Source organism: Colletotrichum tamarilloi, assembly GCF_030869305.1.
Source record: "Colletotrichum tamarilloi strain Tom-12 chromosome Unknown Scaffold_2.1, whole genome shotgun sequence".
NCBI classification, from domain to species: Eukaryota; Fungi; Ascomycota; class Sordariomycetes; order Glomerellales; family Glomerellaceae; genus Colletotrichum; species Colletotrichum tamarilloi.
The window spans coordinates 45,693-62,035 of record NW_026849385.1 but is presented as its reverse complement, the minus strand read 5'-3'; the positions used below and the strand labels follow the sequence as shown (position 1 = coordinate 62,035).

Here is a 16,343-nt window from a genome sequence, read left to right as displayed (position 1 = left end):
ACTACTCATCTTAACGAGCCATGTGAACAGCGACAACGGGACCGGGAATGCTCAGCATGGAGTTTGGTCTGCTTTTCGTTTCCTTATCCTATTTCATATCGATGATACCTTGATCTCGCCGTAACCCGGCTAGGTCTGCACGCATAATTTCGGAGTTGTCAGGAATGGTATAGGGGAAACATGCTTCCTAGGACGTTGCGAACTTACCTTAGAGCGGGATTGTCTGGTCGTTCCGCCATGATGATTAGCAGTTGTTAATCATGCTCCGGCCAATTACCTGAGTATCAGTACATAGGCCACCTACGAAAACAGGACTTTGACACCCTCCGAGTTCCAATGTCCATCCAGTGACCTCCGTCGTCTTTCATTGTTGTGGTATTTGAGTCGAAAGCCCATGTTTCTTTTGCATCGGAAAGTTCAAGCAGAGCTGCGAGAAGATGGTTCTTACCTTAAGGTACTTGAACATGAGACGAGTAGGTAGAGTGCGTGCCCGCCTTCGCGATGGGGCCCAGTCTTTTAGGCTTTTTTGGGCTTCTAACTACCAATGCGGCGCCTCTATTGAAATCTTGGCCCAAAAAGATATCTTGCCGTTTCAAAACATGATTTTCTGACATTACAAAAGAAAAACTGAATTGTTTCCTGGTGAGAGACATCGGCTTCTTGCAGTATCAACCCTCAAGCACTTGTATTCGCTGCTCGGTAGCAGTACATGCCATTGCGATCCACCCTGCGCTTTGAGCAACCGTTTTGCTCCGGGACTCGCGCTTGAATCTTTCCACATTTGCTCGCTACTTGCCTGACAAACCACGAGACTGCAGTGCAACGACCGACATCCCGCCCGTTCGCAAGTATATCTTCAATCCCATTGAGAGCAAGCCGACAGCCTCGTCATGGCGTCTACGCAGCTTCCCCTGGAGACCCTCTCCACCTGGGCCATGTTCAATGACGTAGACCTCGTCGACGTCGAGGCCCGCGAAATCCCCGGCTGCGGGTTGGGTCTACTTTCAAACAAGGAGCTCAGTCGAGAGGAAGAGACCTTTGACATCCCAACCTTACTCAGGATTCCAGGCGAGCTGGTGTTATCCGCCGAAGCTGTTGAGAACTATGCAAAGGTCGATAAGAACTTTCGGCAGCTGCTCGAGGCTGCCGGTCACAAGGTAGAGTGTTCGCCCGAGCCTGATGCGGACCTTGGAAAGCTAAAGGATTACCCATCTTCTTAATTTAGTCCACTCGCCATGACGTTTGCCTCTTTCTTCTCACACAGAAGGTACTTTCTAATAGGCCCAAAACGTCTTTGAAGGGCGGAGTCTCGACGCCATGGACAGAATACGTCAAGTACCTGCCGCCGCAAGTTCCTGTTACCACCCTCTGGACTGAGCAGGAACGCGAGATGTTGAATGGAACATCACTTGAGGCAAGCACTTCTCCAGCCTCCCTTCTCCACTGCCTACGGCCTTCCCTGAAAAGCAAATACCGGCTGTCGTTAGTTACGCAGGTTTGGTCCAACCCCCGTATTTAACGACATCAATATTGCACCCCAAATTTCGTGGAATCGTTCTCATATGAAGGTCTACTTCTTCGCCAGCCAAGTATTGCGGCTGAGTGAGATAGAAGCGATATCCCGAAGGCTTCAGCTATGGCTTATGGATAACGTTCTAACAAGAAGTAGTCGGCCACGGCCGCCAAGATTGTTGCGTTGACAGACGAGTTTGACGAGCTCCGAGAGATTTCTGCGACTATACCATTTTGGAACGAGCTGTTTTGGGAAAGCGACAAGGTGTCGCTCATTGACTGGGTTCGGGTCGATGCGTGGTTTCGGTCCCGATGTCTGGAGCTCCCCAAATCAGGGGAGGCCATGGTCCCGGTGCTAGACTTGGCAAATCACTCATCCAAGGCCAATGCCTACTACGAGGAGAATGGTAAGGACGAGGTGGTACTCCTTCTGCGACCCGGCTGCAGGGTCTCGTCTGGGGACGAGATGACGATATCCTACGGGGGCGCGAAATCCGGGGCAGAGATGCTCTTCAGCTATGGGTTCATTGACCCCGCGTCAGCCGCCGACCGGATCACTCTGCCCTTGATACCCATGGAAGACGACCCGCTGGGCAAGGCGAAGCTGCACGTCTTTGACGGAGCACCGACTGTGGAGTTTGTCCGGACGAATGGCTCACTCAGCTGGAAGAGCCCCTTTGCCTACTTCATGTGCCTCAACGAGGAGGACGGCCTGTCATTTCGCGTCTTGCAGGACACCGGAGGTTCACGGGAGCTAAAACTATTCTGGCAAGAAGAGGATGTGACCGCGACGACAACGGCTTTCGAGCAACACATCGATCAACACCCCCTGGCTCAAATCTTTCGTCTTCGGGTTGTTTCCGTTTTGGAGGATCTGGTGGCCAGCCAGCTTGAGCGACTGGCCACCGGTGTATCTCTGGAGGACCTGGACGAGTCCCTGAATGAAGGTGGTCTCGTCTGCGGGACATGCATCAGTGCAGCTGCAACGCTGAGGGAGCAAGAGACGAGCTTGCTAGAAGCTGCCGCGAAGGCTCTAGAAGACCAGGTAAGTGGTTTGCTACTCATCATCGCCGGTCTCCTGTCAGTGCCAGGGCTGCAGACAAATCTTACGATTCTCTGCCCACTTCACTCCACAGTCTTTCTGCTTCTCAAAGTCCTGTAATCCTTCTATTTTTCTCCTACAATTCGATTACCCCGGAGACCCGTCTCAACTACAGACTTCCCCCGCGTGTGGCGCCCAGGCTAACAAGGGTGGGCGATGTGCCCTAACCTTGCAGAAAACACAACTCCTCGCAGACGAGAACGTGGTGGCTTATCTCGGGTTGATGGAAGATGCCCAAAATGACCTAGTTCAAGACGAGTTATCCAATGAAGATGAAGACTTCAGTTAGGGAGGGAGTGACAGGCGAAGCCAGGTGGCCGGGTCGATCCATTCGGCAGTCACAACCTCGAGCGTAGACTCAGTCGCGGCGGTGCCCATCTGGGGCATAGTACGCCGTTGCGAAGCATGGCGATGAGCGGCTGCAGCAGAGACCAGACCATGGAGCAATGCAGACGACCTTATTCATGAAGTTTGAGCTTGTTCGCAACTAGAGTGCTTTACTACTTTGACGTCTTGTCCTACGAAAACTACGGAAACCCATCAAAACACCACCTCTTCCCTTCACACGGGGCAGAACAGGAGCTTGTACAATGGCAGTTGAGTGCAGCACCAAACATCCGGATGCCCCGCGTTTGCCTGCACGATGCATATCTGATAATGGGGGCGATGCCATCTCATGGAGTTTGACAACAATACTTGATAGCCATCGTGCCACAAACAGACGCCATCTGCATTTCGAGAACAAGGCCGAAGTGATCCGGTTTCTTCGCTGGCATGCGCGGAACGCCCCGAAGACTCCTCATCACACCGAGCAGCGTGAGGCTCGTCGAGGCTCAGACTTGGCGGGCGGACGACGAGTTCATGGCCTCACCTAGGTGCAATGGAGATCGACGTAGGTGGGCCATGTCCGGAACGGACCTCTACAGTAGGGTGCGAATGTTGCTCAATTTCGTCCGCGACGTGACATTCTGCGCCTCCTCAACCTCTTGAAGACGAGGGCAGGAAGAAACACAGCAGGTGCACGTATTTGGACAAGGAGCGAGCGACGGGGGATGCCACGCCGAGCAGTAGGCGCGTGTGGGAGAGACCCTGGACCTTGTCATTGAATCGAATCTGGGTGACTTGTCAGCGGGGATGCAGCTTGCGCCGATTGGGTTTCGCCCTGGGTCTTTTGCATGAACGAAATATCACGATGAAGGGCGGCAATCGGGTCGTCCATGGTACACTTTATGGGGTAGAATTTCCCAACACAACACAACGACCCCTACGAGTTTGATGTTCCTGTTGTTCGCGGCATCTGCAACTCAACGAATGTCTCCGATAAGGGATACGTGCATCATCAGCGCGCGGTGTCAGCGTTCCAACGTGCGATTACCAACAGTGTAGTGTGGGGAAGGGATTGCGGAATGAGGGATAGAGAAGGAGCACCACTCTTCTGCAATTCGATCTTTGACTGGGTGAATGCCACAGGGGACGCTCAAACAGGAATTCTTCGAGAAAGGAGAGTCAGGACGAAGTAACAAAGTGGCGTGGTTTGCTCAACTTCGCCTGTCTCATGTTTTGGCCTGCCTTGCGGACGTGACAGGATGCGTTTATTCATCCGATCCCGTTATCCGTTAAATGATGTCTTTTTGGCTTTCTACACAAATACCCATATCATCTGGGATGGGATTGTCTGGAGTTGACGAGACAAGTCCGCTTTCCGAACAGGGTCGAATGTTGTTTGGAGATGCTGAGAGTAGCCCAATCAACGACGGGCAGCACGACAAATACTCGGAACAGGCAGACTCATATATTTGCGATGCCGGGCACTGAGCACGCGAGCATTCGAGACTGTTGCTACGTTGTGCTTCCTTGAGCCTCGACTCCTCGAAGGACAGTGTTCAGCTTACAAGTTACAGGTACCGTTGACCCGAAGCCCGGACTGAAGTGAAGTGGGCCCGCCCGAGAACGGCGCGGAATGCGGGCAGGGGATAAAGTTTTGCAATTGCGGTTCCGCAAAGATAGCGTGGTTTCCTTCCATCCCCAACGCCAACGGCGTCGACGGTGTGACATGTTTGGATGGGGGGATCCGTTTTTGGCGGACTCATGATTACCGACTAGCTGGCGCCAGTTTCAATATCAGCGGGTCTTTTCATTGCATCACAGAAGCGTCACTCGAGTCAAGACGTCGGGGACTCGGGCGCGTTCAGACTTCAAAGTGACATTGGGGCAGTCAACTATCTCGGAATCTGTTGGACCCTGTCTGGTCGAGCCAAATTCGGAGGGCAGTGTCTGGTTGTCGTCGCAACATATACACTGGATTCCGGGCCGGGTTGATAATGATGACGGCTGTTGGTCAGTGTAAGAGCTCAAGAGGTTGTGACATGAAGACTAGGCGTCATCTCTCAGTGATGATATGCCAATAGGTGCCAACAGGTCTCGAGACAGCGAAAATCCCGTCGATCGCAAAAGATCCGGTAGTTTAGTCGCGGCTCGTCTGTGTTTATTGGCTGCTCACCGCAAGGTCGGGCCCAGTATTGACGACTAGGTATCACTGCCGCGCACGCTCAGACTCGATAGGCCTTGAAGAGCGCTGCAGAGGTGAAGAATTGGTCCAGTTTGCGTGGCAGGCGTGGGCCAAGCAGCTTTCGTCCCAGGCGGCGAATCATTGGGGCCACCAGTAACGAGGAAGCGATCATCGACTGGGGTTGATCCAATCCGATATGGGTATATGGCGATAATGGGGGGCCCCGGAACCAGTGTAACGGCACCGGGGGCCATGCCCCGGATTTCTCCCCCAGTTTCCTGTGGCCTGCGCCCCAGTTCGGACCCCAGGTGCCTCCCTCCTTTTCCCCAGAGCCCAGTGGGCTGTTCCTACTTTTGCCGAACGTCAAATTCGCAAGCTTGTCTGTATCTCTTTGTTCCCGAATCTTGCCCTGAATGAAAGGTAGAATCTGGGGAAAAGGCGAGATGGGTGGTGGCGGAAAGGAGTGGTTGGTCGGGTTGGCTGGAGCGAAGCGGCATGAAGCATGGAATGGACGACTCGCCAGGAGACGCTTGCGCATGACACTGGGCTGACAACGGAGCGGAAACTCTGGGGGGCGGATCCGCCCTGCGTCCAAAATGGTCTAGAGCTTTTCCTTCCGTCAGGTTGCCGTAGGCGCCTGTTGACTTTCGGGGCCTCTGGAGAGACCGGATGGTCTACCTAGAGACTGAACAGCTGAAGTTGGGGAAGTGGTCTGCTGCTTCTAAGGACTCGAGTGGTGCCATATCTGCGTCCGCTGAGCTGCTTTTGAAGGGCTGAATGGCGAGATGGAGAGAGAGACGCTGCTTTTCAGAGATACGGGACAATGGCAGGACAGGCCAGCGCGGGTTTGCGCGGGGCATTGTGCTTTGGCGACGCTGTCAGGCTACGGGCACAACAGCAGACCGGCACACATCATGTCGACGCATGGCGTTGATGGACACGTTTATCGTGGCGGACAAAAGTGTAGTGGTGTGCTTCTGTTCTGCTTCTGGCTTCCATTCTGTCTGGCGCCTGTTTCCAGAGCTTAGATCTTGTCAGTCATCGAGTGCTGGCCGGTACCTTGGGTGGTACCTAGCACCTCACCAAGTGGCCATATCAGGAAATGTACTTTGGAAGACCTCAGAAGCGAAGTACTCGTACTTAAGTCTACGGTCTAGCGAGCTGGGTGGTGTACAATTGCCAGTTGGTGATTGGCTCCCCCTCACTCTTGTTAGCGTGCATTTGTATCGTCTCCCACCTCACCCCAACTTTTCCCAACACCAGCGCCGGCGCGAGGGCCGCCCGGCAGACCCCGGGCAGCTCTTCCCCCAGATTTCTGTACCTTCAAGGGCTCCTCGCTTACACAACACAGCAAGGCACTGGCCAGCGATGCAGGGCAGATTATCCAGTGCGAGAGCCGGCCCGGGGCCCACCAAAACCTCCCGTTTCCTCAGGTACTTTCCTCTCCACAGCGGCACCTCACCAGAACCGAGCAGTAAGGTACCTCTGCTCAGTGTAAGTAATTGACGGGACTGCAGGCAGGAGCTCACCAATTCTGTGCATTCCAGTCAAGAAGCGGAAGGCTGTTTCTACCTTACATTAGGCTCCTGGTCCATCCCTGGTCCCCGCACATCGTCCACGGGGTCTTGTTCTAGGTAGGTGGTACTGTACTTGTAGCCTAGTGTACCTAACCTAAGGCAGGAAGGTAGGTACTTTACCGTCCCCAACTCCCCACGATTCATCTTGTACCGCGTTCCTAGCAGCAAATCCTTTCGGTGTGGTGTCCTGCGTCCAGCGTTCCCAGTCGTTGTGTCCATTTTGCTACTAAGAGACCCCACAGTCTCACTCCCTCTCCCCTACGACCATCTTCCACTTCTTCTTTCCCTTTTTCCCTCACACACACCCCCGACTCCGCCCTCCCACCCAACATCTCTATTGCTCTTCGTCTTGTTCGACCTTACAATTCATTCTACCTATTATAGGTACTGCCCACCCGCCGCTTCCGAGTTGTAGAACACACCAAATCTCCACTCTTCTCCTTTCCGTGTCTCTGCTGCCATCTTTGCCATCTCAGTTGGCAAGATCGGTGTTCTCGTGGACCTACTTTCTTAGTCACTAAAGATACCAACTACCTGCAACAACCCCCAACGAAGACGACGATTTACGAAACCACCCGCCCATCACTTTGAGGAGGACTCATGATTCATCTGTATACAAGTATTCAACCAACCGCGCGCCCGTTCAAAATAATCAACCGAGCCCACCAACGACGAATCTAGAGAACAGAAAAAGTCACCGCCGAAGCCTCCGAGGCTGACCTAGTCAACGCCAGATATCCGCCTTGAGTTGCCCATCATCGGATAAATCACCAGGAAGGAACATCGAAACGTAGAAAACAGAGGGAAACACCGCCACCATGCCTGGAATATTACCCATGAAGGTGATCAAGGTGGGCACCAGCTCGCAAAGCCGCATAGCACAGGCCTGCGACCGGTGCCGGAGCAAGAAGATCCGTTGCGATGGAATCAGGCCGACATGCTCGCAATGCTCCAACGTGGGCTTCGAGTGCCGCACAAGCGACAAGCTGAGCCGTCGCGCATTCCCCCGCGGCTACACAGAGTCTCTCGAGGAGCGCGTGCGCCAGCTGGAAACCGAAGTCAGGGAGTTGAAGGACTTGCTGGATGAGAAGGACGAAAAGATTGACATGCTGTCGAGGATGCACGGAAACCACAGCCACACGACCATGCGCAGCCCTTCCGTCGCGACATCGGCGCATTCACCCGCGTCGACATCAGATGGAAGAAAGGATGCTGGGGCGCCGGCCAAGGAAGATACTTTCCGGGTGCAGGCGTCGCCGTTATTACTCGGCGTCGAGAACTCGGATTCATACTTTATGGGCCCTTCCAGCGGCCGTGCCTTTATCGGTTCGTACCGCCCTTCTTATGCGCGTACCCGTTCATCCCGCCTCCCAGATTGGCGGTCCGAGCGATGTAGATATAGACCAACGAGCTTTTGGGCTAACAAGGAACACAGAGGCTTTCAAGCGCAAGATGCAAGAAAATGGCAAGTCATGCTCAGATTTCAACCCGGAAGCGTTCCTGCATATCCAGGGGTGCCATCCCTTGACGCCGAAAACGCCTGATCAGTCACTCAAAGTGCCGCCGCGTTTGTTCTCAGATCGCTGCGTCAACGTCTACTTCCAAGAGTGGGCTCCCTTATTCCCCGTCTTGCACAAGCCGACATTCCTCCACATCTATGAGGAGTTTGTATCAGACCCGGAAAAGGTCAAGAATAATCACAAAATCGCCCAGCTGTACCTCGTCTTTGGCATCGCGGCATTAGGCAGCGACCAGCCCGATCTCGAGCAGATCGCAGCGTGTGAGCAACAATGGCAGCGAGCTGTCGAGGCTGTTCTTATGGAAAACACCATGGTCACCTTGCAATGTCTTGAGTTGGCTCTCTTGTACTGCATCGTGAGAGCGGATTACAAGCGCTTGCAGCACTACAAGGGCATTGCGGTGGGTTTGTCTCATCGCCTCGGCCTCCATCAGAGCCAGAAACGCTTCTCCTTCGGCGCGCTCACTATTGAGACTCGTAAGAAGGTGTTCTGGACTCTGTACACATTGGATTGGTGAGTATTATTATTATCTCAGAATGAAGTTGGAACATGGACTAACGGCTGCAGCTTCTCTGGTGCCATTCTTGGACTGCCGAAACTGCTCAAGGAGGATGAGATCCACACTGAGTATCCTTCAGACACAGACGACGAGTACGTCACAGAGAAGGGCTTCCAGCCAACGCTCCCTGGCGAATACACCCGCTTGTCGAGCGCGCTCGCCCTCTTCCGCTGTTGCCGAATCCTAGCCAAGGTGATGGAGAAGAATTACCCCGCCGCCACTTCACACGAGCTGTCGCTGCAGTCAATGTCTGCCATGGAGGCTGAGCTCGACGAATGGAACGAGTCACTCCCGACGCATCTCAAGCTTACCTTTAAGCAGGATAAGCCTTCGACCGATGTCACCGGAAGCCGGTCGCCATTGCTTGCTCTTGCCTACTACTACACCAAGATCCTCATCTACCGCCCTGCCGTTGGCTCCTCGCTCGGTCGCAAGGCCGCGCCTGCTTTGATCTCCATTGGCGAGTCCAGCAAGCACGTTGTTCAAATCGTCCAGCTGCTCGAGGAACGCAGCATGACCTTCTCCTTCTGCCTCAACAAGACGGATACTCTCGTTCTCTGCGGCATGACCCTCATGTACCAGAGCTTCGAGCTCAAGCCCGAAAGCAAGATGCTAAAGGACGTCGAGCGTCTCGTCAACAGCGTCCTCCACATTCTCACAAAGGCCAAGGCACCCGGATCCTTCGATCTCAAGCGTGTGGCAGGCCTCCTCATTCGACTTGATGAGCAGAACCTGCCCACTCCGCCACAAGAGCCTCCGGAAGCATCCGCGTCCATGCCCGCACCGCAAAGGGCTTCGCCGCCTGCGCCAGCGGTCAAGAAGAAGTCGCCTCAACGGACTTTGGGTCGTCTTCCGAGCGCCGCTGCTAGCGAGAGTGACTTGATCCAGCAGCAGGAGAAGATGCGCCGGATGACCATGCCGAGCATCCAGAACCGCCCAGAACTCTACCGGTCCCGTTCGAAGCCGTCGTTTGACAATTTACAACAGCAGCAGCAAGACGTCCCCGCACGGCGAGACCAGCGTCTTTCCATGTCACAAATCGCCAGCCGTATCCGCACGTCCTCCAAGCAGAACCTCGACTATCTGTCTCTGAATAGCACACCAAACGGTTCATCGCCTCCATCGCCAACTACAGCCCGTCTACACCAGCACATCCTCGCCGCAGCGCACCAGAGTCTTTACGCACAACAGCAGCAGCAACAACAACATCAGCCACAGCAACCACAAAAGGTGTCCGGGGTATCTTCCTCTGAATGGGAGGCCCTTCTCGGCTCCATGGACGGCGGTCTGAACAACGTCTATGACGCAATCTACGGCGGCGGTGGCGGCGCCATCCCCAACATGGGAGAGACGCCCGCGTCATCATCGACAGGGTTGGACAGCTGGAGCCCCGATAGCTGGGACCTAGCCAACTTCAATATCGGTGACTTTGGAACGAACCCGGCACCGCCGCAGAGCGTGTTGAGTGTTAGCGAGGAGAGCTTGTCCTCGGGCGAGGACCTGGCGACGAGTGATTTGAATTTGAGCGTCAGCAGTTTGGAGTACCGGAACGCGTTGCTCGCATCTTGCAGCGGGAACGGGAACAATGATGGGTTATTTTTGGATGGGCTTGATGGGAATTACGGACTTTGAGCGAGAGGGTTGTATGTCGACGGCGTGATTTGGATGGCTTAAATAGCGACAGCTTTGGCTTTTTGTATGTGAGAATTTTCAGGGGTTTATATATCTGAACGGCCAGATGGAAATGGGAAACCTAGCAAGCTCTTGGACATGAATATTGATTATCTCTTGTTGTTCTTAAAGGAACCCTCTCTCGACCCCACCCGAATCTTCTGACAAGACACAACGAGGCGTCACGCATAACTTCTCTCGGCTCAAGGATATATGCGGGCTTCGCACAAATCCTGTCTGCTTCAATGCTCTCACGCGCACTATCTGTCCTGGTCTAAGGAGGTCCAACATTTTGTTACCTTTGGTACCATCTTCCAAAACTGCACAATGTCTGGGTACTGTAGCCTGTTCTTGTACAGAAGTATAGCATGGGAAGCAAAGTTTTGGTGAAAGCCACAGATCGAGGAGGATGTGTATTTCGGGATTCGAACTTTATACTCTTCTGTATTTCTAGTCACCTAGCCTCCATCTACATCGCGCAATTAGCGCCATATTTCAGCTCCCTCTGCCTCTTCCTATGTAGGTAAATTACTGTCCTCTAAATGTTCATCACAGTCATCATCCGACTGGGCTCTACTCTCTGCCCCCGTTTCCCTCCACTCACCCTCTGTCAGTGTACTTTCCCCTAGCTCATTTTCTCTCCTCTTTCACAGGTGTCGTCTATCCCCGCAAGATTGATCATACTAGAGACCTTCTCAAACCAGCCAGCGCCAACACATCGTTGCAAGAGCCCCCTCAATTCTCACAGCTTCAACGCCTTGGCGGCCTTGGGCCCGGGCCCCACAACCCCAAACCGCGCAACGAGCATCAGAATGGGCGTGAACACCGCCACGAGGACCTGTATCCCCGCGACCTCGAGGTACAACCTCGCCGTCCTCTTCCACGTCCCGTCGCGCACCCGGCCCGTCCGCCTAGCCGCCCTCGCCTTTTCGTCTGCGTCTACCTCTCGCTCTCCCGATGGAACCGAAGTCGACGTGGATGTAGACGTAGATTGCCCCTCCCCTTCCCCCTCCCACCGCTTACAAACCTCCCGGAACAACTCTGGATCATCCGTAATCACCCCGTCCGCTCCGGCGCCGATACTCCACTCCATCCACTCCTCGTCATTGACCGTCCAGACGAACAGCTGCCGACGGTTCTTCTTCACGTCTCTGATGAACAGTTTGCCGACGGGCCCGACGAGGGACTTTTGGAACATGTTGAAGGAGAGGTTCGGCTGTTTCGGCGTGAGGAAGTTGCGGGCGTAGAGCGGGGACCAGGAGATGAGGGAGATTGGGTAGGCGGGTAAGATTGTGCGGACGTGGGTGATGTAGGGTTGCTTTGGATTAAGTGTTAGTACCGTCGTGCTCTTTGGGGTTTGGTCTTTTGCGGGAAGTGTGGTGAGACTGGTGAGATGGTAACTTACGTTCCAGCATCCGAATACTATCCTCTCGTTCCACGGCACGGGACCCGGCGTGGAGGCCAGGACGTCGGCTACGCGGCCGAGGAGTTCTGCTGGGGGATCGTCGGTCTATGCGCATTCGATTCACGTCAGCATCTTCATCATCATCATCATCATCATCTTCTTCTTCTTCTTCTTCTTCCCAGCGCCGCGCTCTCTTCTCGCACCCTCCTCTTCAACTCCCCCTCTCTTCACCTCCCACACCAAACACCCAAAGCACAAAACCCATCACCCCAAAAGCACCCAAGAACGTGATCCCTTACCTTGATATCGAGCAAAACCCAAACCCCCTCCCTCCCTTCCTCCGCCAACAACCCCAGCAGATCCTCCAGCCTCGGCATCCTCTGCCTCGGCTCTCTAACCGTCTCGAGCGTCTTGAGATAACTCCAATCGCACTCGTTGATCTTCTTGTCCTCGATCCCGAAACACCGCTTCAGGTTCCCGTCGTGGGAGAGCACGACGACGCCGTCGCGCGAGAGGTGCAGGTCCGTCTCGAGTGCGTGCGCCCCGGCTTCGTCGAGCGCGGCGCGGAAGGCGAGGAGGGTGTTTTCGGGGTATTGGGCTCTGAAGCCGCGGTGGGCTATTGCTTGGGGGAGATGATGTCCGCCGCCACCGCCGCCGCCTCGGGTTGTGGTGGTGGCTGTGGTGAGTGGGAGGGCGGATGTAAAGTGTGCTGCGGTGTTGAGACTCTTATTAGCTACATATTGGCACCTAGAGCAAAAACGTGCAATTCAGGGGGAGGGGGGGGGGGGGGAGAAAGAGAGAAGGTTGTACCTGACGAGCTGGAGGACTCATCCCCCAGGAGGGGTTTCGTTTCGGGAGTCATTGCCGCTGCTGCTGGATATCCTCTATGTCGCATCTAGAATTCTAATGGTATGTGGGAGGCTGGGTCTATCAACGGACAGCCCAGCTTAGTGTAAAGCACTCTTGTCTAATGAGATGGTGGTCTATGAGCGCAAGTGACCGAGTGGTGTAATACAGAAAGGCAGGCGCCGGAGGAGGGAGAGAAGCAAAGGATTATGAGTCTACGTGAATTCAACGACGAAACGATGAAATTCTTTCTCAGTGGTAGAGAGGGGAGAAGAGCTGTAGACTAATCAACTAATGGACGTAATGTAGTCGTCGCGTACTCTAGCGCATACGGACTCGGGAGCTTTCAGAGGTCTCGAAGGCTTAGGTTAATCCCGTAAAAGCCGTGCGCAGTTGTGGGCTGATTCAAAGGACGGGACGGAATGTTGACGACGACGAACATGAGGATTGGATGTCCAAGGTAGGAACGATTATGAGACAAGACGTACAGCTAGCTGCCTCGCCTCACTATACGTAGCTGGCCAGCGGGGTGCCTCGGAGCAATTCCAATGCGGTCGTGCCGGTTCGACGCCCCACCACGTGCAGAAGCCCAATGCGCGCCGACGGGGCCGTACTTTGCCTTGAAGCTTAACGCGGGCAGGGTGCAGGTGGGAATTTGGGACGGATCGCTTCCGCTACCTGGTACTGTGGGCTGGCGCATCCATTGCCCCGCAGCTCACTCACCACCAGACCACCGGCGCGGGGCAAGACCTTAAGTCCGACCCCGCGGTGGGCGAGTCTGCAGTAGCGTCCCGCGTAGCCCGTTCTCTTCCAGGTTCACTGAGGTAGATAGACAGGAATCAATGGGCCTCATGCCTAGGATACGGTCATTGGAAGAAATTAGGCTACTGAGGGAAGGCAGGTGAAATTCCGGCTGATGATCCATGAATTCGACGAGTGCTTGCGCAGCCTGTTTCATTCTTGTCTGCTCTATCGCGTCGATTGCTTCGCTCACGCAGAGAGCCCTGCCAAAACGCTTTTTTTCTACTCTACAACTACTGCGCTGGAAAGGTGCCATATGATGTCGGGCCTCTGTACCCGAAAACCCCCTTATGCCCCTTTATAGCAACTTTTATAGCAACCTACCAGTCTCCAGCCTGGCCAAGTCCCTCCCTCGCAACCATGCAAATGATTTCCGCCGCGAAACAAGACTTCTTTAGTCAATGTCAATGTCAATATCGAGATCCAGGGATCCGATAATGTCATCATCCATGAGCGGCTTGTGAATTGTCGGGATGCCCTTCTTCTCCTGGTTCGCAGCCTGCAGCTTGACCAAATTAGGCAAGAAGTTCTTCTCCTGAGCGCCCATCTTGGGCGTGCCGTTGGCGGGTGTGCTTGCATTGCTGTCTTTTGCCTTCTTGCTGCCCGTATCGTTGGCGTCGTGGATGAACTTGGCCTTGGTCCGCAACCGCCGCGACAAATCGTTCTTGATGTCCTCGCCCCTCTCCAGCGCCGCCTCTAGCTTACGCGCCTCGGCCTTCTCCTTGAGCTGTGCTCTCCTAACGTTCTCGGCGTTCTCCAGCCGGCGTTGGCGGTTGATGTTAGCTAACCGGTCCTGCTGGGATGTTGCGCTGGGCTTAGATGAGGTCTCGCTAAGGCTCGTCTTGAAGGCCAATACGTTCGTTTTGAGGTCGTCGAGCTGCTCCTGCAGGTCCTCTGCTTTTCTGGTGTTCCCTTGGGCGCGGGCGACCTCGATATCTTGAGCGAGGCGCTCGCGCAACTTGGGATCGAACTTCTTGCGGAGCGCGGCCTTGCGCTGGATGCGCTCGTCAATCTCGGTGGTGGAGAGATGGTACGCGATGAGCGCGTTGATGTCGTCAATCTTGTCCATGAGGGTCTTCTTCTTGGGCCAAGTCAGGCCCTCGGACTGAATGACCTTTTCGTATCGATTGTATTCGCGCTGTTCCAGTCAGTTGGACGCCCTCCAGTATAGAGCGTCTGAAGAGGAAACTCACCTCGGTAAATGGCCGATCTGACAGGAAAATGAATGGGAACGGCCGTTCCGCCTTACCATGAGCTGCCAGAACATACTGATCGGTCACAAAGGCTCCACTAGGGCCTGTCATGGCGTATGGCTTGCCAACCGTGATGGCTGTAAAACGTCAGCATCTTGTCAGCAACAACACCTCGGCGGGCGGACTAACATTGAATGCGCGCCATGCGATACTCGTCCTGGCCCGTCTTGGGATCGGGACCGATACTGATGCGGACGTAGCATCCTATCATGGTCGTCTCGAAGCTTGGGTGGAAGCAGTGCTCCGCGAAACGACTCTTTCCGACGCGAATGCGCTCGAAATCCCGAATGTCTGGAGGCGGCAACTCGCGTGCGACAATCTCGTCCTCAGGCGATCGTGACTTGCGGTGCCGACGGCGTTGGTTCTCCTCGTAATCACCTCCCTCATCGCTGTCGTCCTGGTAGTCGTCGCGCGGCGACCTAAGCCCCTTGCGCTCCTCCTCGCGACGACGTATGCGGTCGACCTTTTCCGCACGCGCGCGACGTAGCTCATCTATCGCTGACGTCTTGCCGTCGGTGCGCGGCCGCGCTGTCGTGCGCGATTCGTCTTCGAGGTCGGCAGCGTCGGCGCTGCGCTTCTTGAGCTTCTGCTTCTTCTCCTCGTTCTCCTGCTTGCTGACAAGCTGTCGCAGCATGCGATTCTGTCTGTGGCGCTCAATTTCGGCCTGTCGCTCTGCGAGCAGTGATTCTCTCTCGACTTCGCGCATGGCCATTACCATCTCCTTTTCGGCGCGGCTTTTGAACATGCCGTCGATCGGGTACTTATCCTCCTCATCATCGTCTTGGCCCGCCCTATGCGGCTCGGCCTCGGAGTCGGACTCGTCCATGGCGGCGGATCCTATCGAGTTGGGGCTACCGGGTGCTGAAGAGCTGAGGCGCATTGTCAGTGATGTAATTGGCAGGCAAGGCAGTGGAAAGCCAATGTTGCGCGCGCGATGATGAGCTGGGAGATTGAAATTCAAGATGTCGAAGGTGAAGCTCAAGGTTGGTGGACTTCCTCCGGTGTAGAGGTAGGAATGCGCCTGGGTGTACTACAAAACGGGAGAAACTTACGCCTCTCCTTCTTCTTCTGAGTCGCCTCCTCCAGCGCGCTTCTTCACCTTTTTCGCAGCGGACTTTTTCGCAGCCGCCTTGGGCGGTGGTGACGCGGATTGCGCCCTACTCTCCACCTCAGACATCACCTCCTCCTCTTCCTCGTCAGAGGACTCTCCGCCTCCGGCGAGAGCCAAAAGCTCATCATCAATGTCGGCCATGGTGAGTTACGACCGGGTATTCGACTAAGGGGCTGGAAGCTCTTTCAAGCAGCTGCGTCGGGGTGAATCAAATGATTCAAGACCGATCGATCGGTTTACGCAATTGGCTATCGATGCAAAGAAAACAAATACGATTACTTTGAGTCGCAGAAAGATGAAATTCCTTTGTCGATTGGGTGTAGAGAGGTGAATGGTCAGGAGATGGTCGCTGGCGGTTGTGTGGTAAGGTTGTTAGAAGAAGAACTCGAAAGTCTGGCTCCTATTCACAGCCTTGGGCCATTGTCGTTGCGAACGCGTGCCTGATTGGCTCAGATTATGTCATTCGTCTGCACAGGG

General features: G+C 54.7%; 5 protein-coding genes across 5 annotated transcripts; 2 read left to right on the top strand and 3 right to left on the bottom strand.

Moving 5' to 3' along the window:
• Positions 1-890: 890 nt before the first annotated feature.
• CTAM01_00652 (SET domain-containing protein) lies at positions 891-2,903 on the top strand (the record flags this gene model as incomplete). Its single annotated transcript, XM_060516701.1, has 3 exons — positions 891-1,157; positions 1,670-2,557; positions 2,790-2,903. The coding sequence occupies 3 exons, from the start codon at positions 891-893 to the stop codon at positions 2,901-2,903; spliced, it is 1,269 nt and encodes a 422-aa protein (XP_060388163.1).
• Positions 2,904-5,140: 2,237 nt separating this feature from the next.
• On the bottom strand, positions 5,141-5,377 carry CTAM01_00651 (uncharacterized protein; the record flags this gene model as incomplete). The annotated part of the gene is made up of 1 exon (XM_060516700.1): positions 5,141-5,377. The coding sequence occupies one exon, from the start codon at positions 5,375-5,377 to the stop codon at positions 5,141-5,143; it is 237 nt and encodes a 78-aa protein (XP_060388162.1).
• Positions 5,378-7,518: 2,141 nt separating this feature from the next.
• On the top strand, positions 7,519-10,411 carry CTAM01_00650 (fungal specific transcription factor domain-containing protein; the record flags this gene model as incomplete). The annotated part of the gene is made up of 3 exons (XM_060516699.1): positions 7,519-8,026; positions 8,136-8,733; positions 8,788-10,411. 3 exons carry the CDS (start codon positions 7,519-7,521, stop codon positions 10,409-10,411), a joined length of 2,730 nt encoding a protein of 909 aa, XP_060388161.1.
• Positions 10,412-11,192: 781 nt separating this feature from the next.
• CTAM01_00649 (glycerophosphoryl diester phosphodiesterase) lies at positions 11,193-12,717 on the bottom strand (the record flags this gene model as incomplete). The annotated part of the gene is made up of 4 exons (XM_060516698.1): positions 11,193-11,768; positions 11,856-11,960; positions 12,155-12,564; positions 12,666-12,717. The coding sequence occupies 4 exons, from the start codon at positions 12,715-12,717 to the stop codon at positions 11,193-11,195; spliced, it is 1,143 nt and encodes a 380-aa protein (XP_060388160.1).
• Positions 12,718-13,896: 1,179 nt separating this feature from the next.
• On the bottom strand, positions 13,897-16,007 carry CTAM01_00648 (plus-3 domain-containing protein; the record flags this gene model as incomplete). The annotated part of the gene is made up of 4 exons (XM_060516697.1): positions 13,897-14,640; positions 14,696-14,832; positions 14,885-15,624; positions 15,808-16,007. 4 exons carry the CDS (start codon positions 16,005-16,007, stop codon positions 13,897-13,899), a joined length of 1,821 nt encoding a protein of 606 aa, XP_060388159.1.
• Between the last annotated feature and the right edge of the window lie 336 nt (positions 16,008-16,343).